The sequence below is a fragment of the Caretta caretta genome, chromosome 21, assembly GCF_965140235.1.
Source record: "Caretta caretta isolate rCarCar2 chromosome 21, rCarCar1.hap1, whole genome shotgun sequence".
Lineage (NCBI taxonomy): Eukaryota > Metazoa > Chordata > Testudines > Cheloniidae > Caretta > Caretta caretta.
The window spans coordinates 12,712,614-12,736,973 of NC_134226.1; the positions used below are offsets into that span (position 1 = coordinate 12,712,614).

At 46.8% G+C, this 24,360-nt stretch overlaps 1 protein-coding gene across 3 annotated transcripts in view; it reads right to left on the reverse strand.

Annotated features, from left to right (window-relative positions):
• Positions 1-23,140, reverse strand: part of C21H6orf89 (chromosome 21 C6orf89 homolog) — a 34,144-nt gene extending 11,004 nt beyond the window's left edge. The window contains exons 1-4 of one of the 3 annotated variants that reach the window (XM_075121856.1): positions 23,058-23,127; positions 20,840-20,925; positions 16,868-17,075; positions 12,563-12,728 (exon numbers count right to left, since the gene is read on the reverse strand). In XM_075121856.1, the coding sequence (XP_074977957.1) occupies positions 12,563-12,728; positions 16,868-17,056 (355 nt within the window). In that variant the 5' untranslated portion in view covers positions 17,057-17,075; positions 20,840-20,925; positions 23,058-23,127. Of the gene's footprint in view, positions 1-12,562; positions 12,729-16,867; positions 17,076-18,243; positions 18,291-20,839; positions 20,926-23,057 lie in introns of those variants that run through there. The other 2 variants (XM_048826695.2, XM_075121857.1) reach the window with 2 other exon arrangements.
• Between the last annotated feature and the right edge of the window lie 1,220 nt (positions 23,141-24,360).

Genomic DNA, 24,360 nt, shown 5'->3' on the forward strand with positions numbered 1-24,360 from the left:
CTGGTGGGCATCATACGATGGAAAAGCATTAGATTTGTTTCCCCTACTTTAGCTCCCCTCCTTCCCAACGGTCAAGGAGTAGCTTTACAGAGGTTTACGGTTCATTGAGGGATAACAATATGGGAGGGTTATTTGGAACTATTACATTATTTTTATTCATCCAGGTCCCAGGCTTCAATTCTTTATTACCTGTGAATGTGTAAGGCTTGAACAGGGCATTTCACGTATTACTGCTGATATACGGACTAAGGAGGATCAGGATAGAATTCCTGTTTCTCATTGGAAAACACAGAGTTTTTTGTTAAACAGATATGCAAGTGTAACATTTTTATTCCTAGCAAAAGGTCAGTTGCACCCCTCCACATGCATGATGTTTTAACAGACAGAAGAAGCAGCCACTTCAGTGTGCTTTTCCCATCCTCCCATCTTACAGAAGGAAAAGGGAAAATCTTTGTTTTGTCAGCAGTAGGGAGTGTGAATTTAAAAACGCATCTAGTTGCTGATGGGAAACAAAGACCTGAACGATCTCATTGGAGTAACTGCAGTCACCATTAGCACGGCCAGAGAACAACAAAACATATCTTGGGACTAGACAATGGCAATTCACAATAAAGCAAGGGACATTAAAATAATCTGTTTATCGTGAAATCCTCTAAGCACTGTCCTTAGGTGCTGTAGCCAATTGGTCTGCTGAAATTCTACACGAGACCGAGAGCGCAGTAGCCTGCAAGATTGTATGTTAATCAGCTCTCCAGTCCAGAATTTCTCTTTTGAATTAGCATGGGATATTTGCATTCTCAATTGCCCGATTGAAGAGGTTATTTATTTTTGCCACGAATAAGCCATCTAGAGAGCATTCGAGATGGATTCCCAGTGCTGCCGGCAGGGCTGGGTTGGTTTGTTTTTAATTAATCTTTTAGATTTATTGTTGAGGGTGTTAGTCTGCGTATCAGAATGCGTGTGACCTGCATGAAAAGTGTGACCGGAGAGGAGGGCCCGGCCTTGCTAAGAAGGGAGGGAGTGATGCAAGGCTAGACTGCACATAGATGGGAGGACAACGCGCCTGTAAGAGCACACAAGGGATTGGAGCAGGCACTTCACAAAGTATTTGTTCTCCATTTCGATCAGACTCCTACATTCCTTTCAGATTATCACTCTGTCCAGCCACCCTGGGGGATCATTGGGGTTGTAAATGAAGCACACTGGGCGTGTGATCTGTTTGTAGATTTAACAGGAGGAGGCATCTTCATATAAACAGGACAGACTGTTACTGTCGGACTACGATTATATCAAGGTCCATTACATGTAAAGCTGCAAGCGTGCTAAATTATTCCTGTGTAGCCTGATCATGGGATGAGTGGGAGTGGCTGTTGTATTGATATGTCCTACTACACATGTTCATTAAGGAGGCAATGGTCAAGCTGAAACTCCCCTCCCCTCCCCTGCTATATTTTCATACAGCCCTCTCGCTTTTTGCGGGAAGGCAACTGACCAATATTGCCTCATTCTCACATCACACTCCCTGCCTGCGTGTCATATCCACCTCTCGTCTCATCTTAAACTTATGGTCGGTGCCCTGGAGACCTCCTTTAGTTCTGCAGTTGTACAGAGCCTAGCGCAATGGGGCTCTTACATGCTACTGCTAATGTAAACACACAACGTCTTTTTGAATGTTACTGTGATTAATGTAAGAGGGATTTTGGGTCAACATTTCCATGACACAGAACAAGCAGTTCAAGTTATAATCGGTTTAAAATGACCACCCTACCCTCTTTTACATTTCCACAAACTGTCTCAATATTTGGCCCTCTCCTCACCGAGGAATGCAACGGTCTTTAAACCTGCAGATGCACATGGATGTCGAAGCCAATAAGGGCTTGTGTGCAGCACAGCTGGATTGGAAACTAAAAGGTTCTTAACAAGCTTGGCACTGCTGTGCAGAACCCCAGTGAAATCAATGGCAGCCCACTCACATGGATCTGATGGAAAGGCGCCGTGTTGTGGTTTAACATCAGTCAACAGCAGAAGGCTGAGAGACAAGGCTGGAAATCTAGTTCAGGGACCCTGAGCACCATAATGCGGAGAGCTAGGGGCGGCCCCGACTCTGCCGAAAATTTTATCCTTGTGGAAGCAAAGGCAGCTTAGAGCTCAGATAAGTGCTTCAGAAAGTGTAAGTATCAAAATGTTAAGAGCTGACAGTTCACTGGCTAACCTCAGAGTCAGTTGGCCTCTACAAGCTTCCCCTAGTGGCCCACAAAGCATCCAAGACTCAGAAAAGCTCCTTTAGGCAAACCAGTGGCAATTTACTGTGCGTGGACTGAAGATGAGTTCTCTGCATTGGAAAACCTGCTCCAAAGTCAATGGGAAGATGCCCATTGACTTCAATGGGCTTTAGATCAGGTCCCAGCTTTTTTGCAGTCACTGTTCTAGATGCTGCCTTTAGAGAAAGGGACGGCCATCATCATTCATGCTGAATGGAAAAGAGCTCCCTGAACCAAGCAAACACGGCAGTGAGACAGTCACGCAAAGAAGCCTCACAACCTGGTTTCTGACGCATTTTCTTCTGGGTTTCCTGCCTCCTCTCTCTGAACAAGTCCTAGGAAGTCTGAAGAAACAGCACTAAACCCACCTGATCCTGGTTCCACAGGAGCCTTTCCACTGATTTCAATGTGCTTTTGATCAGGCCCTTGAAGAATGCTGTTCTATATGCTGGGTCTACGTGCTCAATTTTTGTTTTTTTCCTTCTATGGGAATTGTGCTGGTCAGTTTCCAGTAACAACCACCCAATGCTGCAGCCCCCCCTCACAGGATGTGAACTACATTGTCAGAAAGTACCAGAATAGTGGAAATCTGGGTGGGTCGACAGATAAGCCTCAGAGATATGGGTTCCAACCAGCTGTGGAATAAGCGTGACTAATTTTAACCCAAGACTATTCAAAGGTGAATTCAGGCTTGGGGTGGATCCCTACAGGCATGGCAAAATGACTCATCTATCCTGTTGGTTTGAGAGCCAGCGGATGATTTATCTATTCAGACTTTAGGTGCACTGGATGCGATTGAGATGGACATCTGCTGATCCTTCCATAACAACATCTGTGCACAGCTGCTTAAACCACAGGCCTTTCAAAATGGCTTTAATGAGATCCCTGAACAAAGGCAATATTTTGAACAGTCCGACAAATTTCTGAGAGGGTCTCCAGTTTCTGATGATTGCTTGAGGCCCAAGAAATCCTTACTCACATTTGCAGGCCTTTTTCACAAGTACTTTTATGGATGTCAGTGGGCGAGATCACAAGAAAAAGGGGCTATTTTCCCAGACTTTAAGACCAGAAGAGCCATTATGGTCATCTCGTGTGTCCTCCTGCACAGGATTTTTAATTCCTGCACTGAGCCCAATAACTTGCCACTGAGCTAGAACACATCCTTTGGGAAGACATCTGATCTTGCTTTAAAGACTGCAAGCAATGAAGACTCCAATTGCATCCCTTATTATTCCAATGGTCAATTTCCCTCACTGTTACAAATGCACTCCTTGTTTCCAGTTGCTTCAACTTTCAGCCATGGGAGCTTGTTATGTCGTTTTCTGCTAGTTTAACAAGCCCTTCTGGAAGTAGGGATTTGCAGAAAGGAGCCCTCAACCTAAAAGTGAGGTCTCTGTTCTAAATGAGCCACTATTGCCATGACAGCAAAAGAAAATGTGGCCAAAGTCACAGAAACCTGTCATCATGCTTATGACCAGAATCCTTTATCTGGACAAACTACAGAGTTAAACAACAGCTTCATTAAATCTGCAGAAGGATGCAGGCCTCATCTTGGTGTTGCTAGGCACCCCGTTTCTGGGCCAAGATTGAGCACGGCTAAACAAAGGCTCTCAGTTCCTCTAGCCAGCCCTGACAGCACTTAACTGCCTTTGGCCTCCATTCCAGAGTCATTGTTGTCTCATCTCCCATCTGTGCTTGCTTCTGAGATGCGATCAGCCAATGGCCATGTTAGCACTGCTGCAGACTTCTAACCTCTATGCCCCCTTGAGTGTCTCCCTTGCCCATTTGTAGTGTGTATATTTTTGTTCTGCTGTCTCTACTGCAGTTTCTACATCCTATACCCAATAAATCAGCTTGCGAAGTGCTTTGGGAATCCATCAGGATGACAAGCACTACCTAACTGTAAGATCCTCTAATACAACTCTCTGAAAAGTCTGCTACCTACGCATCTCAAAGCGCTTTACAGATATTAATGAATGAATGCAATTTAGTCTTTGAGGAAAGCTATGATCATCCCTATTTTACAGCTGTGGAAACTAAGATCACTGAGATGAAGCGATTTGCTCAAAATCACACAACAAGACCGTGGCCAAGTCAGGGCCAGAAATCGCATCTTTGCTACAAGGACCATCCTTCCTCCACAAATAAAATGATTCATCGTGATTTTTAAACTAGGCTAAAAATTAACTTGGTCATTTATAATATAAAGTCAGAATGAGACCACATTGGTGCATTAGACATCAGCTGAGTTCAGAAAAGCCTATTTTCACAGGAGTGTTTATTATTACAGTGGAGAGCTAGCTGCACAATAGTTAAGATTGAGATGTCATTTCCGTTTAAACAAAGACTCTTCTTAATGCTCTAAAATCCAGATTGCCTTGAAATTTGGCACGCTTCATGGGGGTGCGGGGTATGGGTAGTGAACCAAATTTGAGGTCACTTAACCAACGGGTTCCAAAGATACAGCCCCACCACCCCAAATTAACAGCTTATGAAAAAGGCATATTGATTTTTTGCCCAGACCTAGGGATGAAACCTTGGATCTGAACCTGACACAAGGGTCTCACTCGCTTGAGGGCTACCCCCAGAGCACATGGTACTCACTAGCCCTTGGCGGGGGAACAAAATTCAGAATGTTATTAGCAAGAATTTGGCTCTCCAGTTGGGCTCTGGAATAAGGGTCAAGCGCCAAACAGATCACTGAACATGTGCAGACAGCGAGGCTAAGAGGATTTGTAGGTGGAAAACTTTCACGGCAGCTGGGTAGCTTGAGGGGCTAAGCAGTAAGCCTCTCATCCTGAAGAACTTACCCAGCCAGCGTCAGGTCAAGTCTCATCTCGGTCAGAAATCTGGGAAGGGTGGGAAAGCATATTGCTAAAATCTGGCTGTGTCAGGGTTTTTTTTCATTTTGGGGGAATGTAATCAAAGTACTTTTATAAAAAAAGAAATGAGACACTGTAAAGCTTGCTGGCGGGGAGGGAGGATTCTGGGAAGTGGAGATTATGGGGATGGACAGTAGGGGCGGTTGGAGGAGGGACACTGGGAAGGGGACAAGAGGGTGAGTGGTAGAGGAACTAAGGGAGAATGGGGGCAGAGATGCCTAAGGGAACCTGACCCTCTCCTCATCTGAGCCAGGTTCTGTTTTATGTTGCGGTGGCGCCTAAGAGAACCAGGCATGGACCCAGACCCCATTCTGTAGGCACTGTACAAACACAGTATAAAGAGATGGCCCCTGCCGAGCGCTCACAATCCTCACCCCTACCTTTGGGTAATTTGGATATAGCTCATCTCCCTTCAAAGCTGGTGGGAAGCATCTACCAAGGGAAACCTACTAACAAAATAGCCTACAGTTTGTTCTGGGTCAAATGGGCCAATGTCTCATGGGTCAAAGTCATGTATTTCACCAATGGGCAAGTGGCTGGTCAAAGAACAACTTTCACTCATAAAGTTAGAGTGATTGAATAATCATTCTGATCCAACTGAAAATGGGGAAATAAAATCTCCAACTTCATTTGAATGGTTGGATCCACAATTTATGTAAACAAGTGATCAGAATAAGCAGGGCAATTCTGCTGCAACAAATCTGCTAGTTGAAAGACAAAAGTTCTGGCTGGCCGAAAGACCCTTTAAGAAATCCACTCCACCCTGCACCTCCAGCTATGAGCAGGTGACCTGTAAGGCAGCATATACAACTCCAACTCCCAGCACAAATCGGACAGGACAACAACACCACCACTTTGCAATTCTATAGCTGCTTCCATCCAAGGATCACAACACACACATGAAGCTTCACAATAGCCCTGAGAGGCAGGTATCATTCACTGGTGTAGCACATCAGAGCTTCTCACAGAAACTTCCACTAACAAACATACGGGCAGAGGAGGGAGCCAGGGAACAGGAGAGATACTGGCGTCTTCCAAATGCAAAAACATAGCAAGTTTTCTGCATTCCACAATCCCACAATAACGAGGCGTTCGTTTACCGTCAGCAATTTCAACCAAACAACTCCACTGCTTGAATGAGGGCCAAAGTAAAGCTGAAAAATACAAAGAATCTACGCCACCCTTTACTGCAAAGCCAGCCTGACTTTTCCTTTTCCTTTTTTCAAAAACATGAGCCAACACACATGTCTGCTATTATGTCTCATGAGCATGCAGCAGCAACAGGATTCAGAGGAAGCCCTGGGGCATAGCGAAGTCAGTGCAAAAGCCGAGTGCCCCATTAGGCAGAAGTGCTTTTCGCTGGGAAGCGAACGAAAATCATCATCTGTCTCTGACCAAGGTTTGTGGCTGACGGTAGACAGGAAGGCTGGTCCAGTGGTCAGTGTGCCAGCCTGGGGCATGAGAGACCCAGGGTCGGTTCCTTCTCCACCAGAAAAAATTCATGCCCCTGAGAGACACAGTTAAGCTGACCTAAGTCTCGGTGTAAATGCTGCTAGGTTGTTTTGTCATGTGGCACCGTCAACCTAGTTACTGCCCCTCGAAGGGGATGGATGTACAGAAAATCTCCTTTTGGCGCTGTATCAAGTATCTACACTATAGTGCTACAATGCAACTATAGCCCTTGTAGTACTGATATACCCTCAACGCCTCGAAGTCCTCCGTCTGTAAAATGGGATAACGATACCACTGCCCTACCTCACAGGGGGCTGGGAGGATAAATGCTGTATGTTAAAGATTGTGAGGCGCTCAGATGTTACAGTAATCAGGGCCATATAAGTCCCATAGACAGACAGACACATCTGTGCAAAGGCTGCTCTGGAAAGGGTTAAACTCACAGGGAAGCTGGAACGTGGTTGGGAGCCAAACAAGCCTCAAGCAAAACCGAGGTGGCCAGCCAAAAGACAAACATTGCTGTTGTACTTTCTCCCAACTATTCAGGGCCAGCTAACCACTCCCTCTGTGATCTGTCCCACCACTTAGCACTCAAATGCACCCGAGCAGAGCTCTGCAACATGATAACCACCCCACTTGAGTTACATTTTGTTGCTTAAACATGACAACTGTGGCAAGGCTAATTTTTGATCAGTTTCATGAACAATCTATTTTAACACATTTTTAGACCCCTCTGATCTAGGTGGCTTGGTAGTCTGAGCATGGGACTGGGAGCCAGGAATTCCCAAATTCTAATCTCCAACACTTACTCCCCTCTGTGGCTTGGGGAGAGTCGCAGGGGCTAACGTTTCCACAAGCAGCCTCTGATCTCATGTGCTGCCGGTTTTGTGTGCCCAGCGTGAGACGTCTTGGCCCTGATTTTCAGAAGTGCTGAGTACCTGCAGATCCCATTGATTTCAATCAGGGTAGAGGACGCTCAGTCAGGATCAGGCCCTAGATAGGGGGAGCTCCTTCTGCCAACATGGGCATTTCATTCAGTTTCATGGCAGAAACACCCAGGAAGATTATTTTACCACAGGAGCAATGATGTAGGACTTGTCTGTTTCATCTCAGGGGTGGCTGCCTTCACACCACACTAAAATGCAGCTGCAAAGCATGTTGAGGGGTGCATTAGTGGACCCGACAGCGGGTAATATTAGTGTAAACACCATTTAGAAAGGGATATAATCCTTAAGGTTTTCATTAACAATTTGGGGGGCAGAAAGATTTGAGAATAAAGTTCCAACCCACTTAAAATTTAAATACACACAGACAAAAAACCAACCCTTTGTTGAGTCCAAGTGATTCAGGGACAACTTGAGGGCTCCTATGGGAAATGGAGATGGTGGAAAATATTCACTATTCTTTTCATTTTAGTATGCGACCAAAATGTGAAGCAGAAAATAAGCGTCCAAAGAGAAAGTTGTTTCAGGGAGCTGGGCAGCTCAGGAGACCGCAAATGGGCAATGGAACCTTCTCCCTCAAGTTTGCTGGCTCAAGTCCAGCCTGAGTTGTGACTGAAAGTTATTAACATTCCCAGGTGAGCTTCTTGGGGCAGAGACTCGCTTTGTGTTCTGTGTTTGTACAGCACGTAGCACAGCGGGCTCCTGGCCCATGAGTCGGGCTCCTGGGACTGCAGGAATACAACCACAATCTGAAGGTTGTTTGGGGACCTGTGTGAAGTGAGTTTGGCAGGCTGGGTCTCAGGCCATTTCGCACGCATCCACATCACAAAGACCACCACTAATGGGTCACTGAAAGTGGATTATCCACTTGCCCCTAGAGCTGCTCCCTCCAGGGCAGGTGCGTGGCAGGCAAGCAGGCTGCATGAAGGAGGCTTGAGCTGACGCAGCCCACGCTGCACCTGTTCTCTTGAGAAGGGTTCAGCTATCCACAGCTGTCAATCTGGCATCTAAATTCACATTGAAATGAGAATAAAAATATCAGAAGTATGCAGCTACTTTGATGTGGCGGGGGGGAAGGGAACCCTCTGAGAACCAGCAGGTCAGTCTGTCAAGCTATTTATGTCCTGTCCATTACCATGTATCAGCTCCACATAGGTGCTTTTCCCAGGGGCTCTCTGTTTTGACTAAGTGCTTGTATGGCCCCCCATTACCATAGTATGAGTGCCTCACAATCCTTAACATACATCGTCATAACACTCCCTGGCGCCTGGCAGCCCCTTGCCTCCATACAGACGCTGCCCATGACAGTGCCAGTTAGATTGGTGGGTTTTGCATGGCTGATGTTTGTCTACCAAGAACTAGACTGAGGCTGTCAGGCCTATTTCGTATAAGGTATGTCTACACTGAACATGGGTCTGAGAGACCCGGGCTTGTGAACTCTGTGTTTCCAAGCCCATGATTGAACGTCCACACTGCATTGTAAATCTGATCCCTTGGTTAGTATTTTTCTCTGCTCCTTTTGCCTTCCCCTTTAACTGCTTTATTGCTTTCTGCCTCCCGGCAGAGTTTCTCCTTTTGGGCCATTCTTAGCAAAGGCCTAATCTTGCCTTTAGGACCATCACAACCTTCAGTTGTGGAAATGAGTAGGATGACAAACTCAGCATTATGACCTTTCTGTAGGAAGCAATAAGAAAGGCTGGAGCGCTAAGGGAATGTTGCAAGTTTAACCCAAAACAGGCCTCAGCGCTAAACGAATCATAAAAGACAAAGAGGGAAAAACCCACATGGTCATCTACTCTACCCTAGTATTACTACCAGAGCAGTGCACCTTGGCTGGGGCCTATAGATCAGAGCTCCACTGTGCAAGGCACAGTACATACTCGTAGTAAGAAACCCTAAGCCCCCAAAGAACTAAATAGATAAGAAAGTCAATGGGTGGTAGATTATAATCCCCATTTTACAGATGGGGACCTGAGACCCAGAGAGAGAAGTGACTTGCCGAGGTGTCACAGGAAATCTGCAGCATAGCCAGGCTTGAACCCAGATCTCCTGAGTCTCTGTCGAGGGCCTTAACTGTGCCACCTTCCTTCCTCCTTTACCAGTGCAAGGTCCTTGCAATATATTTTCTAGCATGTGTCTCAGGCAAGCATGTTGCCCAGTTTTAAACGTCCAAAGCGATGGTGCTTCTGCTTTGCTGGGAGACTATTCCAGTCTATCGATCTCACTGCATTTCCTGATATTTGGCATGTTTCCTTTCTCCTATCTCATTGCTCCAAGTCACACACTCCTCCACTACCCTAAAGGACTCCTCTCCCTCAGTGCTGACATCCTTCCAACACACGTGTTCTGCTATTTTCTCTCCTCGCTGCCCTTTTAGTTACATCAAGCGCAGCACAGATTTAAAAGAGGCTCCATTGAACTCACGAAGCTATAAGCTTGAAAAAAAATCAGAACCCATCTCAGACACTTGGCCCTTCCACAGAGGTCACTGGCAGAACATTTTAGGCCCTTAAACTGGTTTCCTCTTGGTCAAACTATAGCTATTAACATTTTTTAATGATCAGGGTGCCCAGTATTCCATTTGCCAAGACAAGCAGCAGCTTTCACTCCCTCTTATTATCTATCCTGCGTGGGAACTGTAGCAAAAGTGACTAACCAAGCTGTGAACTACACTTCCTACAGAAGCACTGGGCAGGAAAGTGGACTGCGCACGTTCACAGGTTCCAGGGAACATCAAGTCAGCTGGATTTTCCCATCGAATTGCCAGGCTGGTAGGGGTCGGAGGTCTGCAGCATGGATCAACTAAGGGTGGTCTCCCAGCTACTGTCTGTGGACACCAGCTACTGTCTGAATTCCCTCTTTATCTCCCAAGCACTCCCTTGTTTTAGCGTCTCTGCACTATTTCTTACACAGCCCCAATCACACTGCAGCACTCTGAAACCGCCGATCACCACCACTGCTCATGTACATGCCATGTCAGCAATCAACATTGGCTGCCCTGGATACACAGCTCTCTCTTCCAAGAGACAGCTCCAACGAGAGATGACATCCCTATTCCTGAAGTGGGCAGAGACACTAAAGCTACCTTGCAGAGCACAAGTCTGGGTGCTCTGGTTACCATATAGGTGGCACACAAAAATAACCCCCCCAAAATGAAACGGTCCCAACAGCACTCGATCTGCAAAGCCTGGGGGGTTATCTTTGACTCCTTGCTTTCCTCCTCTCCTTACCTCTGGGATTTAGTCAAACCACACTGCTTCACCGTCTAGAACAGATTTAAAATCCATGCAAAGTTATGGTACTTGAAACATTTTAAACAGCTCCTTCTCCCAACTTCCCAGAGTCCCTGGCTTTTCCTATTCCCTTAGGATGCCTTTCCATCTCCTACCATTCACCCCAACATAAAAAGGCTGATCCAGCTCCCACTGAACTCATAGGAAGATGTTCACTGACTTCAACAGAAGCAGAATTGGGACTTCGCCTCCTTCCTAGATATTTCCCACAGTGCCAGGAACCCTTACTGTCCTTTCCCCACTCAAGACAACCGCATACATACAAATTGCAGCATCTGAAAGTGTTTAAAAAGTATTTGGGCATTTTATTAACTAGATCATGTTAAAAAAAATTTAAAACCTAGAACTATCTGCTGTGTTTCTCTTTCTAGCAGAGAAGTCGAGACACGTTTTATGGGCATCAAGGACATTTTTTGCAAGTACACATAGGGAAAGTTAGATAAGCAGGCTACCAGTGGCAGTGTGGAATCAGAGGCCTCTCCTTCACCTCTGTTTTTTTTGCCCATGAAATCCCAATTTGCAAGCTAGGAAATGAATCACCCACATGACCCACCCACATGGGATTCAATCAATAGCCCGTCTAGTGTTTATGTCAACGGAACAGAGAGAGACACTCAGAAAAGGCAGAATGGAGCTGGCATTTCAGAGGGTCTTTTTTAGCTAATTCAGGAAGTTCAAAGCCAGATAATGGAACTCGGACACAATGAACCGCTGACGCTAAATATAAACCAACTCAGGGCAAGAACTTGAGCCTTTGCTTTACAATGAGCTGCAAGATGATCACTATCACGCCACCTTCTCAGTTAGAATAACTGAAAAGTTTATTGCCATTACTGAAGTCTGGAGGAGGGATTTATCAAAATTACCACAGGACCCTACACTACTGCCCACCTATGGTCCCCTGGGTTGGTGGAAATGGACTTAGAATGGAAATGAGAACTCAGCGCAAACTTTTCCATTCCTATTATGTCTATCTAGGCATTTACACTGTGTTCATCACTGTGACATGGACACATCTAATCACGGATTCAGTGCACTAATATCCCATGCATTGAACTGCCATTGACTTCCCTGGGAGTTCTAGGGGTACAAAAGCTGCAGTTATCAAGCCCAGAGTCTCCTCCCAACACGCTAATGGGCAAAGCTTGCCTTTCCCTAAACCAATCAGAACTGCAGGCTGGCATTTCAAACTTCTATTCACAAACACCAGGGTCTTTGATTTGCAAGTGGGAGGTCGCTTGGCTTAACTGAGAATGAAGAGGCAGTGTTTACAGGCAAATCTATCTATCAAGGCCCTCCCCGTACTTCTATCACTGCAATATCTGCGTATCTTACCCAGCCACTTCAAGCAAGGACACCATTTTTATATGCTGGTAGAGGGAAAGTGAACTTCTCTACCAGAGTCTTTGGTACTAGAAGAAGAGAACATGCAAGAAGGATTTGATATAAAAAATTAATAGAGAAGATACACCCTAGCCTAGATCTACACACTGGAAACTGCTTTGGGGAATCTTTTTCAGGCTAACTTCATGCTCTGGCTACTGATAAAACCAGATTGCATGTAAATATGGTGCTAGAAACAAGACTGGTACCATCACAGTAAAGTGTTATTAGTTTGGAGGAAAGTGAAACATTCAACGGGCATGTGCAGTTACTGTTCAACTCAGAGTCAATTGTCCTTCCGGCCTCACTACACCTGTTATGCAACAGCAAAGAAATTATTTCCTTACTCTCCAGCATGTACTTCTTGGCAATAGGCAAAGACAGCAGTCGGATGTGACCAACTAGGAAGCCCCAGCCATGGGCTCTGGAGAGTGTGGTTTCAGGTGGCGAAGGGCTATACGGCTGCATCATGAAGTACGCAGTTAGCAAGATTAACCCCAGGGTAAGCAGGCCCTGTGAGAGAAGACAGGCAAGTGATTAATTACACTGAAAGAAGAAGTCATCTTCAGAATGGAAACTTTCTCCATCCAGGTACGAAGAAGGGTTCTAGTGTCGGAGTTGTGTGTGTTTTAACTTCCGCTGAGACACCTCATTTAAACAGCAATGCTAGTTGCATACAGGTGTAGACTTCTCATTCATTTCCGTTCACTGGAGCTGTACAAGAATGAAGATAAGTGTTAAACAACCCCCCATGTCTGCAGATGTTTGTTTAAATACCAATTAAGTACTAACATTCTCCATCAGAAAAGCCAGGGATCTCCATGAACAATTCTAGACTCCTAGTCTCTAATCAGATATTTTGCACTTCCGTAGCACCTTTTATGCAAGAATTTCAAAGCACTTTGCAAGCATTAACCAAGCCTCAAAACACTCTGGTGGAGTTACTTCATTGGTACAATCAGCCAAAATAAGCCCCAAAGAAATCACACTGAGTTGACAGAACTAGGAATACAAATCAGAAGACCCACAGTCTCACTATGTAGCATTGTGTATTCTTGGGAATGACAAAACTAGACTCCTTTTGATGACAAAAAATGCTCTAGAGTCAGTTGTAGAAGAGGACTATAAAATTATATCCAGTAGTATTTTTAATGTGAAATTTCTTATCATTGTAGCAAATATCTGACCACTCCCTACTGGAAATTGTCTCCTTTACCCACCCCCCTACCCAATAAACACTCTACTTTGAACCTATATAGCACTTTCCCACCATTAAACCTCTTGAGGGTGCATCTCCATTTTACAGATAAGAAAACAGATGCAGACAGGTGCAGGATCAATGGGGAGTCAATGTAGGGCTGGAAGAGACCTCACAAGGTCTAGTCCAGCCCCTGCGCTGAGGCAGGACCAAATAACCTCAACCACTGTAACACCTGTTCTTTAAAACCATCAATGAAGGGGATTCCACAACCTCCCTTGGAAGCCTATTTTACTCCTCAGGGAATTCTCTACCACTGCACAATGCAGAATTTTGCAAAATTCCCTGTTTTCCCTGCAGAATTGGGCCTACAGAGCTGCTGGCTGCCAAGATGGGCACCTGGATTCTGCAAAGCCCAGCTCGCAGTGAGCGGAGCACCCAGCCGGGCTGGTGGCTGCTCGCTCTGCTTGATCCTCATTCTCCCAGGGACGGGAGAGGGACCCGAAGACCCAGCTCTGGCAAAGGGTGAGGAAGGGCAGGGCTGCACCATGTCCCCTGGCAGGACAGTAAAGAAGCTGGGGGTAGTACAGGCTCTGGGGGTGCTGGTGTCTGGGCAGCGGGGTGCCCTGTGGCTAGGCTCTAGGGGGAGAAGGGTGCTGGTGTCTGGGCTCTGGGCGTGCCCACTGCTGGTCTCTGGGTGAACGGGATGCTGGTCTCTGGGCTGGGAGGTGCCCAGTGGATGGAATCTGGAGGGAAAGGAGGTGATAGTGTCAAGGCAGGGGTGCTCTGCGGCTGGGCTCTGCAGAGCCGGGGAGTGCCCCGCAGCTGGGCTCTGATGTCTGGGCGCCCCACAGAGTCCCCTCCAATTCTTTACAACTGGAACTGGGTTGTTGTTGTAAGGGTTTCTTTAACTCTCTACTCCTGGGGGAATCTTTTTTGCTGCTGTCTGTATTGTTGACATACTTACTGTATTTTGAAATCAGTTACCAAAATAATTGAAACTGGAGTGATTATATTGTGTTGTTTTGACAAATAAAATATGCAGAATTTTGCAAAATTTTTAATTTTTTGGTGCAGAATTCCCCCAGGAGTACTATTTGTGCTTAACTATTCTTATAGTTAGAAAGTGTTTCCTAATATCTAACCTAAATCTCCCTTACTACTGATGAAGCCCATTACTTCTTGTCCTACCTTCTGCAGATATGGAGATCAATCAATCACTGTCCTCTTAATAACAGCCCTTAACATATTTGAGGACTGTTATCAGGTCCTTCCCTTCACTCTTCTTTTCTCAAAAGTAAACATGCCAACGTGGGTTTTTTTTTTTTTAAATCTTTCCTCATAAGTCAGGTTTTCTAAACTTTTTAGCATGTTAGTTGCTCTCCTCTAGACTCTCTCCAATTGCCCACAACTTTTTTAAAGTGTGGAACCCAGAATTAGACAGGGTACTCCAGCTGAGGCCTCGGTAGTGTCAAGTAGAACAGAACAATTACCTCCTGTGTTTTACATATGACATTCCTGTTAATACACCCCAGAATATTATCCTTTTTCACAGCTGCATCCCATTGTTGACTCCTAGTCACTCTGTGATCCACTATAACCCACAGATCCTTTCCAGCCGTACTGCCACCTAGCCAGTTATTCCCCATTGTGTAGTTATGCATTTGATTTTTTTCCTTCCTAAGTGAAGTACTTTGCACTTGTCTTTATTGAATTTCACCTTGTTGAATTCAGACCAATTCTCCAATTTAAGGTCATTTTGACTTACCTATCCTTCAAAGAGCTTGCAACGCTTTCAGCTTGGCGTCATCTGTAAATTTTATAAGCATACTCTCTACTCCATATTAATGAAAATATTGACTATTACTGGACCCAGGAAAGGCCCCTGCAGAACCCCACTAGTTATGTCCCCCAGATTTTCAGCAAACCATTGATCACTAGTCTTCGAAAAGAGTGTTTCAACCAGTTTGCACCCAGTTTATAGTAATTTAATCTAGACCAGTGGTTCTCAACCAGAGGTACACATACCCCTGGGGATATGCAGAGGTCTTCCAGGGAGTACATCAACTCATCTAGATATTTGCCTTGTTTTACAACAGGCTACATAAAAAGCACTAGCAAAGTCAGTACAAACTACAATTTCATACAGACAATGACTTGTTTATACTGCTCTCTATACTATACACTGAAATGGAAGCACAGTATTTATATTCCAATTGCTTTATTGTATAATTATATGGTAAAAGTGAGAAAGTATGCAATGTTTCAGTAATAGTGTGCTGAGACTTTTGTGTTTTTATGTCTGATTTTGTAAGGAGGTAATTTTTAAGTGTGAAGTGAAACTTCGGGGTACACAAGACAAATCAGACTCCAGAAAGGGGTACAGTAATCTGTAAAGGCTGAGAGCCATTGATCTAGACCATATTTCCCTAGTTTGTTTACGAGAAAGTTATGTTGGGCTGTATCAAAAGCCTTACTAAAATCAAGATACATCATGTCTACAGCTTTCCCCTATCAAACTAGGCCAGTAACCCCGTCAAAGTTGGAAATTAGGTTGCTTTGGCATGATTTATTCTTAACAAATCCATGCTGGCTATTACTTATGACTCTATCAGCCTCTAGGTGCTTACAAATTGATTGTTTAACAATTTATTCCAATATGTTTCCAGGTATCGAAGTTAGGCTGACTGGTTGATAATTCCCTGCGTCCTCTTTGTTCCCCCTTTTAAAGATGAGTACTATGTTTTCCCTCCTCCACTCGGACCTCACCCATCCCCCATGAATTCTCAATAATAATGGCTAATGGTTCCGAGATTGCTTCAGTTAGTTCCTTAAATACCCTAGGATGCATTTCATCAGTTCATCAACTAGAATACGTCTAACATATCTGAATACATCTATTATCCATTCCTTCTTCCTTGTTGTGAATATTAATTGCCTTAAGAATCTGATTACAATTTACTTTAGTGAAGACTGAAGCAAAACAGGCATTAAACCTGCTAGCCTTCTTGATGATATCCATCATTAGAAGACCTACACTTCTCTTTGTCCTTCTCTTGCTTCTAATGTATTTATAGAACCTCTTCTTACTGCATTTTATGTCCCTTGCTGGGGAACATTTTGTGCCATAGCCTTTCTGATTTTATCCCTACATCCTTGTGCTATTCTCCCATACTCCTCCTTAGCAATCTGTCCGTGTTCCCACTTTTTGTAGGATTCTTTTTTGATTTTCAGGTCATTAAAGAGCTCCTGATAGAGCCACACTGGCCTCTTAGTATTCTTCCTTTCTTTCCTTCTCATTGGGATAGTTTCCCAATTGTGCCTTTATTATTTAATCATGGGGAAATACAAGCCTCAGATGCCATTATGTAGAGGAAGAACGTCAAATCCTCAAAAGGCACGTATGTATAAGTGTCAACATCTCCTATCCCTGCAGGTCAGAAAGATGGCTTACCTTGTAGAGAGCCATCAAGAGAGGGTACTGGGGGGGTCCCCTTTGGGGCTCATTCTTTTCCAAGAGCTGCTTGACAAACTTCTCAATGGCTTTTTCTGACATTCCACATTGGTGTCCAGTCTGCCTCACCAGGTCAATGGTCTCCGAAAGCTTGTCATAAATGCTGAGCTCACTGGCAGAAAGCTCCATGGCCACCAGTGAAAAATCCCTGCGAGGGGATTGAACACAGTCAAGCAACAAGAAACCTTCAAAAGCTCCCCATCACCACACACACACACACACACACAGAGCCCAAGGCCACCCTCCACAGAACAGTGCACATCCTCAAGGTTTTAAATGAGAAAGGAAGGCAGCACAGCTGCAAAGCCGGTTGTCACCAAAGAAAGAGAGAGTTCATTCAAACATAAAGGGAGTTCATCTGAGAGCAGTTAGCTGCAGCCCTAAGCTCCTTTGCTGCATCTGTGTCTCCTACAGATCATAAGAAAGAAGAAACTACAGCCTTATGGGTCATGAGATTTAATAAGGATACTAGGCAGAAAATGGAGATAAAAGGCCAGATCCTCAGCTGGTGTAAACGGGTATAGCTTCACTGAAATCCATAGAGCTACATCCATTTACCCAAGCTGAAGATCTGGCCCATAAAACGTACTGCTCATTGAAGGTCACTGTCAACCTTGGAATATGGAAGACAATAAGCATGTGCATTGGCCACGCTTTCTTCTGTTATAGCTTTAGTGAGTCACTTATTTTAACCAAGCACATCTTTTGTTCATTAAATCCCTTGTCCCTCTGTCCTCTTCCTTGTTAAAAATAAGTAGCACAGGTGAGTGGAGGGTCACGATTTTACTATTTAAATTCTTGCAATTTAATTCCAAGGCCAGCTCATTGTTGGGTATTAGCAATACGATATGTGCTAGCTGCAAGCAGGAAGAGTTCACAGTAGTAGGCTCTTCCTTTACGTTTCCTTGCAAGTGATTCACACATATGGCATCTCTATACAATCAAGTACTACAGCGAGAGACTCCTTGCAAATACAAGAAAGAGACAAAATGGCTTTTGAGGGCAAAAACAACCAGGAGTTCGGTGGCAGGTGCCACCGGACTCCTCGTTGTTTTTGCGGATACAGACTAACACGACTACCCCTCTGATTCCTTTGAGGGCAAATTATTCCCGACCATGGAATTTAAGCAGGGAAGTTTGTGACATATACAAATCATATGCTACCACTGAAAACTTTTCACATGAGGACCAGCAGGATGTGTGATGAACAGTGATGAACAGCAGGATACGTGAAGGAAATTTATTCCCACAACACTGCCCCTGTCTTTCACAATAGCTGAGCCTTATAACATAAAGATATTAATTATTTGTATTACCCAGTACTTAGGATCCCTAGTCATGGATCGGGACTCCACTGTACTGGACACTGTACAATGGGGATGGGCTGTAGAAAGACATACGGAAATAAGCCATTTGAGACTGTAACTGTTCCATCATTAGAGACTCACATAAAAACTTATGAATATCCTGCACTGGAGGGGAGGGGACTGGATATAGGGCCTTCCCCTAGCTCTTAATTCTGAGCTTGGAAAATTCTATTATCCACTAGACTAGGGCAACCAAAAATCTATTTAGAGAGAGGAAGTTTAATCACATACAGCCCAGCACGGAGGGTGCTTTCCCGCATGTGAAAATCCTAGGTGTACAGATTTTTCAGGCTCACTCCAAGCTGAGAACAGAAACAGGGCTCCTGCCTCACTTTTGTTCTCAACACCACCCAACCGCAGGAGTGGATAGCTTGTCCACCAAGTCATGAAATTCCTCCTCTGGCTCCGCTCTGTCTGATACACTCCCTACAGCATTATTATGAGACCAGTGTACATGGCTAATTATACACGTATTCGCTGACCAATCGCTCAACTCATCCGGTATTTTAAAAACCACAGATCAATTCGGCAGCTTGTCCTGGAGGGCGCAAAGGGCAGTACAACACACAGTGAAAAATATTTTACATAGCAACTCATTTTTGCTAATCCTCCCCCCACAATAAAAAGAAAGATTCAAGAAATCACGTTTCCTTGTTAGGCAACCAAATTTGAAATCTGGTTGTCCTTAAAGAAGTCATCTGAAAATTATGTTTCCTAGCCTTCCAGCTTTAGCAATTAACTAGAACCAAGTGATGACATTTCTACCCTCCATTCCTGCAATATCAGAAACACTAACAAGCAATCTAAAAAAATAAAAGATGGAATGGGATATATGCCACTTTGCTCTGCTTCTTGTCTTATTCCAGTCTTTATTCCTCATGCTAATTTATGACCTGACCAGGCAAATGCTTACTACAAGATGTAATTAGTTCTTACTTTTATGAGTAGCGCCATTGAGTAGTAAGCATTCTGGGTGGGATTTCCATAGGTATTTAGGTGCCTCACTCCCATTGATTTCATGGGAGTTAGGAGCCTAAGCACCTTTGTGAATCCCACCGTACATCCAGGAGCTAGCATGGGGAAGATTGGATTATAGAGTGCAAGCTCTCTAGGAAAGGTACCTTTTCTACCTATGTACTAGATGCTTTACAAACAACTGGCTCTATAAAAATAATATTATTGTACTGACTCTTTCATTTATATAACACACTGATTCACAAAATAAGCAATAGCCAGAGCATCTGCAGAAAATTAAACGGTCTTTGCTCAACTTTAATGATTGTTCTAGTTGCCTTGACACTGGAACCGCAAGCGATGTACTAAATGGATTGAAAGGTCGTTGAGCTTCTCTGTAGCTCCTGTATAGCTCTTTGTATCATTTGCTGAAATGCCAGAGCTCAATCCTGCGAGCCCTCCACATAAAGAATTCCAGTGAATTCAATGAAATCTGTGCACAAAGAGCTTGCAGAATTGAGCGCTTGTTTTGTAGCTGCTGACAGCAATTCCATGCAGCAGCTCATGACAGATATCCTTACAGTAAGTGTCACATAGCGCAAGTTTTCTCCTTTCCCTAGTAGCAGAAGCTCATCAGTGTCAAAAATACTGAGATATGTCCTAAGACTAGTCCCCCCATATGAGTATCCACTATTAGGGAGCATAATTGAAGAAAACACCTACAAATCACATACTAGTATTGAAAACCTTTCACATTTCCTTAGCAAAAGTCAACAGTAATCTGTGTTCCCTACTGGAAAATAAAATACTTGTCTAACATTGTTTTAAAAATAAACAATGCCTTAAAAAATATCCATTATTTACTTTCAGATCAATGCAACATGATTTATGAAATAAGAATGACAGACTAACTCTTCTACTTAGTTGCTATATACATGTAGGAAATAAATCTTCTATATCTTATACGGCTAAGCCTACTAGAGAAATAACAGTCTTTACATTTTGTTTCTGGCTTTTATTTATTGGAAAGCCATCAGGGTTACTGTTATTAATTATTACTATTATTTAATACTTATTTATGGTAGTGAGCCAGTGAGAATCAGGGACCCATTGTGCTAGTTGATGCACAAACACAGCAACAGGGAAGGTTCCTGAACTAAAGAATTTATAGTTTAAAGCCCCAATCCTGCAAACACTTATGTATGAGATTAAAGTGATTCACACGCAGGTATTGTCAGGATTAGAGGTCTGCTCAGGCCTAACTTTAAAGCCGGACCAGGACTCAAACCCGAGCGGAGGACAACTGACCTAAACCCAACCTGAGAGTGTGGAGAGGTTTTCAGACCCGAACCCGACATTTCACCTTGAGCTTGGGGCTTGGCCTGGTAGCAGCTTCCCACTCCCTATGCCTGGTGCCAGCAATCCATCTCTGGCCACCTCCTGCAGCAGGAGAGGGGGTGTGACTTGTCAGCACACAAGAGCAGCAGCATATGCAGCAGCGCACTGATGTGGCGGCCAACAGGAGTGAGGTACACAGTAGAACAACGCGTCAAGCCCATAGGCAGGAAAAGGTGATCAGAGATGACCAGACCTGAGCCAGACAGTTGCAGTCAGGTCCCGTCAGGTTCGGGTTGGGTTGCAAGGTTCTATTCAGGATCATGCCCTTAGGTTCCAATCCTGAAAACATTTAAACATCTGCTCAACTTCATGCATGTGAGCAGTCCCACTGACTTCAACGTGAACGCTCGTGCTGAAAGTTAAGCGTGTGCATAAGTGTTTGCAGAAACTGGGCTAAAGTGGCAATCTATTTTAAAACAGATGTTATTGGATTAAAAATCATTTTTAAAAGACAAGTATCGGGGTAGCTGCGTTAGTCTGTATCCACAAAAACAACGAGGAGTCCGGTGGCACCTTAAAGACTAACAGATTTATTTGGGCATAAGCTTTCGTGGGTAAGAAGTGGGTTTTTTACCCATGAAAGCTTATGCCCAAATAAATCTATTAGTCCTTAAGGTGCCACCAGACTCCTCATTGTTTTTTTTAAAAGACAAGTTTCCTCACCTACATTACTAATAAGACCCAAGATTGTTAAAGCTGAACAAATTTTAAAAATCAAATTTACATTTCACCATTTATGCTGTCAGTTTCCCATCTGTGCCTCACTCTGCATGAGCAATAGAAAAAGAAAGCTAGACCCCATCCTGCACCTGAGTCCGCACAGAGCCCAGTTTAAGACCATGGGGCTTTGCATGGGGGCAGGGCTCCAATTGCAGCATCAGAGCCCTTGTGAGCATTTGGCTCTCATGCAATAGCATGCTGGATTGCAAAACACGACAGCAATATGCTGAAAGGCCAAAAACAAAAAACCTAAATATTTGCCTTCAAATTTTGTTCCTTAATTAGATTACTTCTGCTGACACAAGGTTTGCTAGAAATTTTGTATTTTGGTACAATACTGAAATTTTGGACCTTCGTTGCCTGAGGGTACCCCATTTAAGGGATCACTTCCCCCCCAACCCAGAGCTGCAGTGCAAACACTTGCAGGTTGGTTTGTTATTGCACTAAGGCCAAGGCCTTTTCTCTGCTCCGCACTTCTCATTTTTCCACAGTTGGAGCGCAGCAGGGCTAAGAAGGGAACTAGGACACCCAGCAGCTGGTGCAAGGGCACATGGGCTCCCTGACTGGGATTTGCAGCAAAGGGGCAGGGTGCCCTGGGAATCCGTCTGTACCTCCACTGGCCCAGGTGCACCTGGGCCATCAGGCTCACCCCTCTGCCCTGCCCCCAGCACCTTCACACCCCCCCCCCCACCCAGACGCTTCCCGCTTTCTCTCCTCCCCCTTCACTATCCCCATTGCCCTCCCTTGCCCCCTCCAGTAACCCCACCCCTCTGATGCCCCCTTCCCTCCTGCCTCTCTCCATGTCTCGTTACCACCATCCTCGCTCCTGTCCCATCCCCCTTCCTGCCCCATTACCCCTCCCCTCTGCCCCATCCCCCCTCCTGCCCCAGTACCCCTCCCCTCTGCCCCTTCCCCTCCTGCCCCAGTACCCCTCCCCTCTGCCCCTTCCCCCCTCCTGCCCCAGTACCCCTCCCCTCTGCCCCTTCCCCCTCCCCCAGTACCCCTCCCCTCTGCCCCAGTACCCCTCCCCTCTGCCCCATCCCCCCTCCTGCCCCAGTACCCCTCCCCTCTGCCCCTTCCCCTCCTGCCCCAGTACCCCTCCCCTCTGCCCCTTCCCCTCCTGCCCCAGTACCCCTCCCCTCTGCCCCATCCCCCCTCCTGCCCCAGTACCCCTCTCCTCTGCCCCAGTACCCCTCCCCTCTGCCCCTTCCCCCTCCTGCCCCAGTACCCCTCCCCTCTGCCCCAGTACCCCTCCCCTCTGCCCCATCCCTCCTCCTGCCCCGTACCCCTCCCCTCTGCCTCATCCCTCCTCCTGCCCCGTACCCCTCCCCTCTGCCCCATCCCCCCTCCTGCCCCAGTACCCCTCCCCTCTGCCCCATCCCCCCTCCTGCCCCAGTACCCCTCCCCTCTGCCCCAGTACCCCTCCCCTCTGCCCCTTCCCCCTCCTGCCCCAGTACCCCTCCCCCTGCCCCTTCCCCCTCCTGCCCCAGTACCCCTCCCCTCTGCCCCTTCCCCCTCCCGCCCCAGTACCCCTCCCCTCTGCCCCATCCCTCCTCCTGCCCCGTACCCCTCCCCCTGCCCCTTCCCCCTCCTGCCCCGTACCCCTCCCCTCTGCCCCATCCTGCCCCTCTGCCTCCTGACCCCGCCCGGGGCGCTCCCCTTCTGCCCCCCATGGCCCCGTGACCCCTCACCCCATCCACGCTCAGGCCCGGGTGCTCCTGCCTCCGCCCGGCTGGGGGGACCCGCCCAGCGCTTCCTGCTTCCTGCTGCCGAGGCCGCCGATTGGCCGGGACTCGGGCGCGAGGAGCTGCGCAGCGCCGCCAAGGCTGCCCCGCCCCCTGCCCGCCATGGCCCCGCCCCCCAGGGCCCCGCCCCCACTGCGCCCTCAGCCCCGCCCCCGCCGCGCCTCCCGGCCTCTGCCCCGCCCCCACCACGCCGCACTTGCCCTGGCCCCACTGCTGGCCCCGACCCCTGCGTCGCCCCAGCGCCCCCCCCCGCGCCCCTCAGTCCCACCCCTACCACACCCAGGCCCTCGCCCCACTGCACCGCGCCCCGCGACACCCCTTCCCCACCGCGCCCTCTGCCCCACTGCACCCCTCGCCCTACTGCGCCTTCTGCCCCTATGCGCTGCACCCCGTCCCGCCGTGCCCCTCTGCCCCGCCCCACACCACCCCCGGCCTCACCTCCACCAGGTCTCACCCGCCCCGCGGCCTCCCCACCCCCTGCCCGGCCACCCACAGCCACCCACCCTCTGCCAGCCACTCGCTGCGCTGCCCACCCCCTTGCCAGTTGCCCTGTCACCCACCCGTCTCCCACCTGTCTGCTCTGCGGGGCTGCTACCGCACCCCCGGGCTTGACGCGGTTTCCGTGATCTACAGGGTTGTGGGTTTGGTTCAATGGCTCTCAGCCCCCCCCCCCCACTATTGTTCCAGCCCCCCTGCTGCTCTGCCACCCACAGCGCCCCCCATCCAGGTGCTGCCCAGCTGCCTTGGCCACCCACAGCACTCCCTGTTTTGCTCTAAGTGCCCTTGCAGGGCCTACCTTCCTTTGCCAAGAGTCGTCCACAGCTTTGTCAACATGTCCACAGTCACCCTACAGCCTCACCCACTTTCCTCCTGTGCCTTGGCTTTGTCCACGCACCGTCTCCCTCCGTAGCATCTGGCTTCCGCTGCTTAAAGCTGTTACCTCGTTGGCTACATACAGTTAACAGGAGTGGGGCCAGTGTCTGTTGCTTCTGGCCCGTGGCAGTACATTACGCTGAGTGAAACTGAGCAGTCGCTTGCTTCGTTAGTCAGCTTTTGCACCTCTCTGCTGGCAGTGCTGTATGAAAAGTAAGCCCCCTCCTCATTTTTATGTTCAGTCGTGCCCAAACTGTACGAGGCACCGGACAGATTATACAGGACCAGTCCCTGTTGTGATGTGCTTATGGTCGATAGTAAACATCACAGATTCATAGATACTAAGGTCAGAAGGGACCATTATGATCATCTAGTC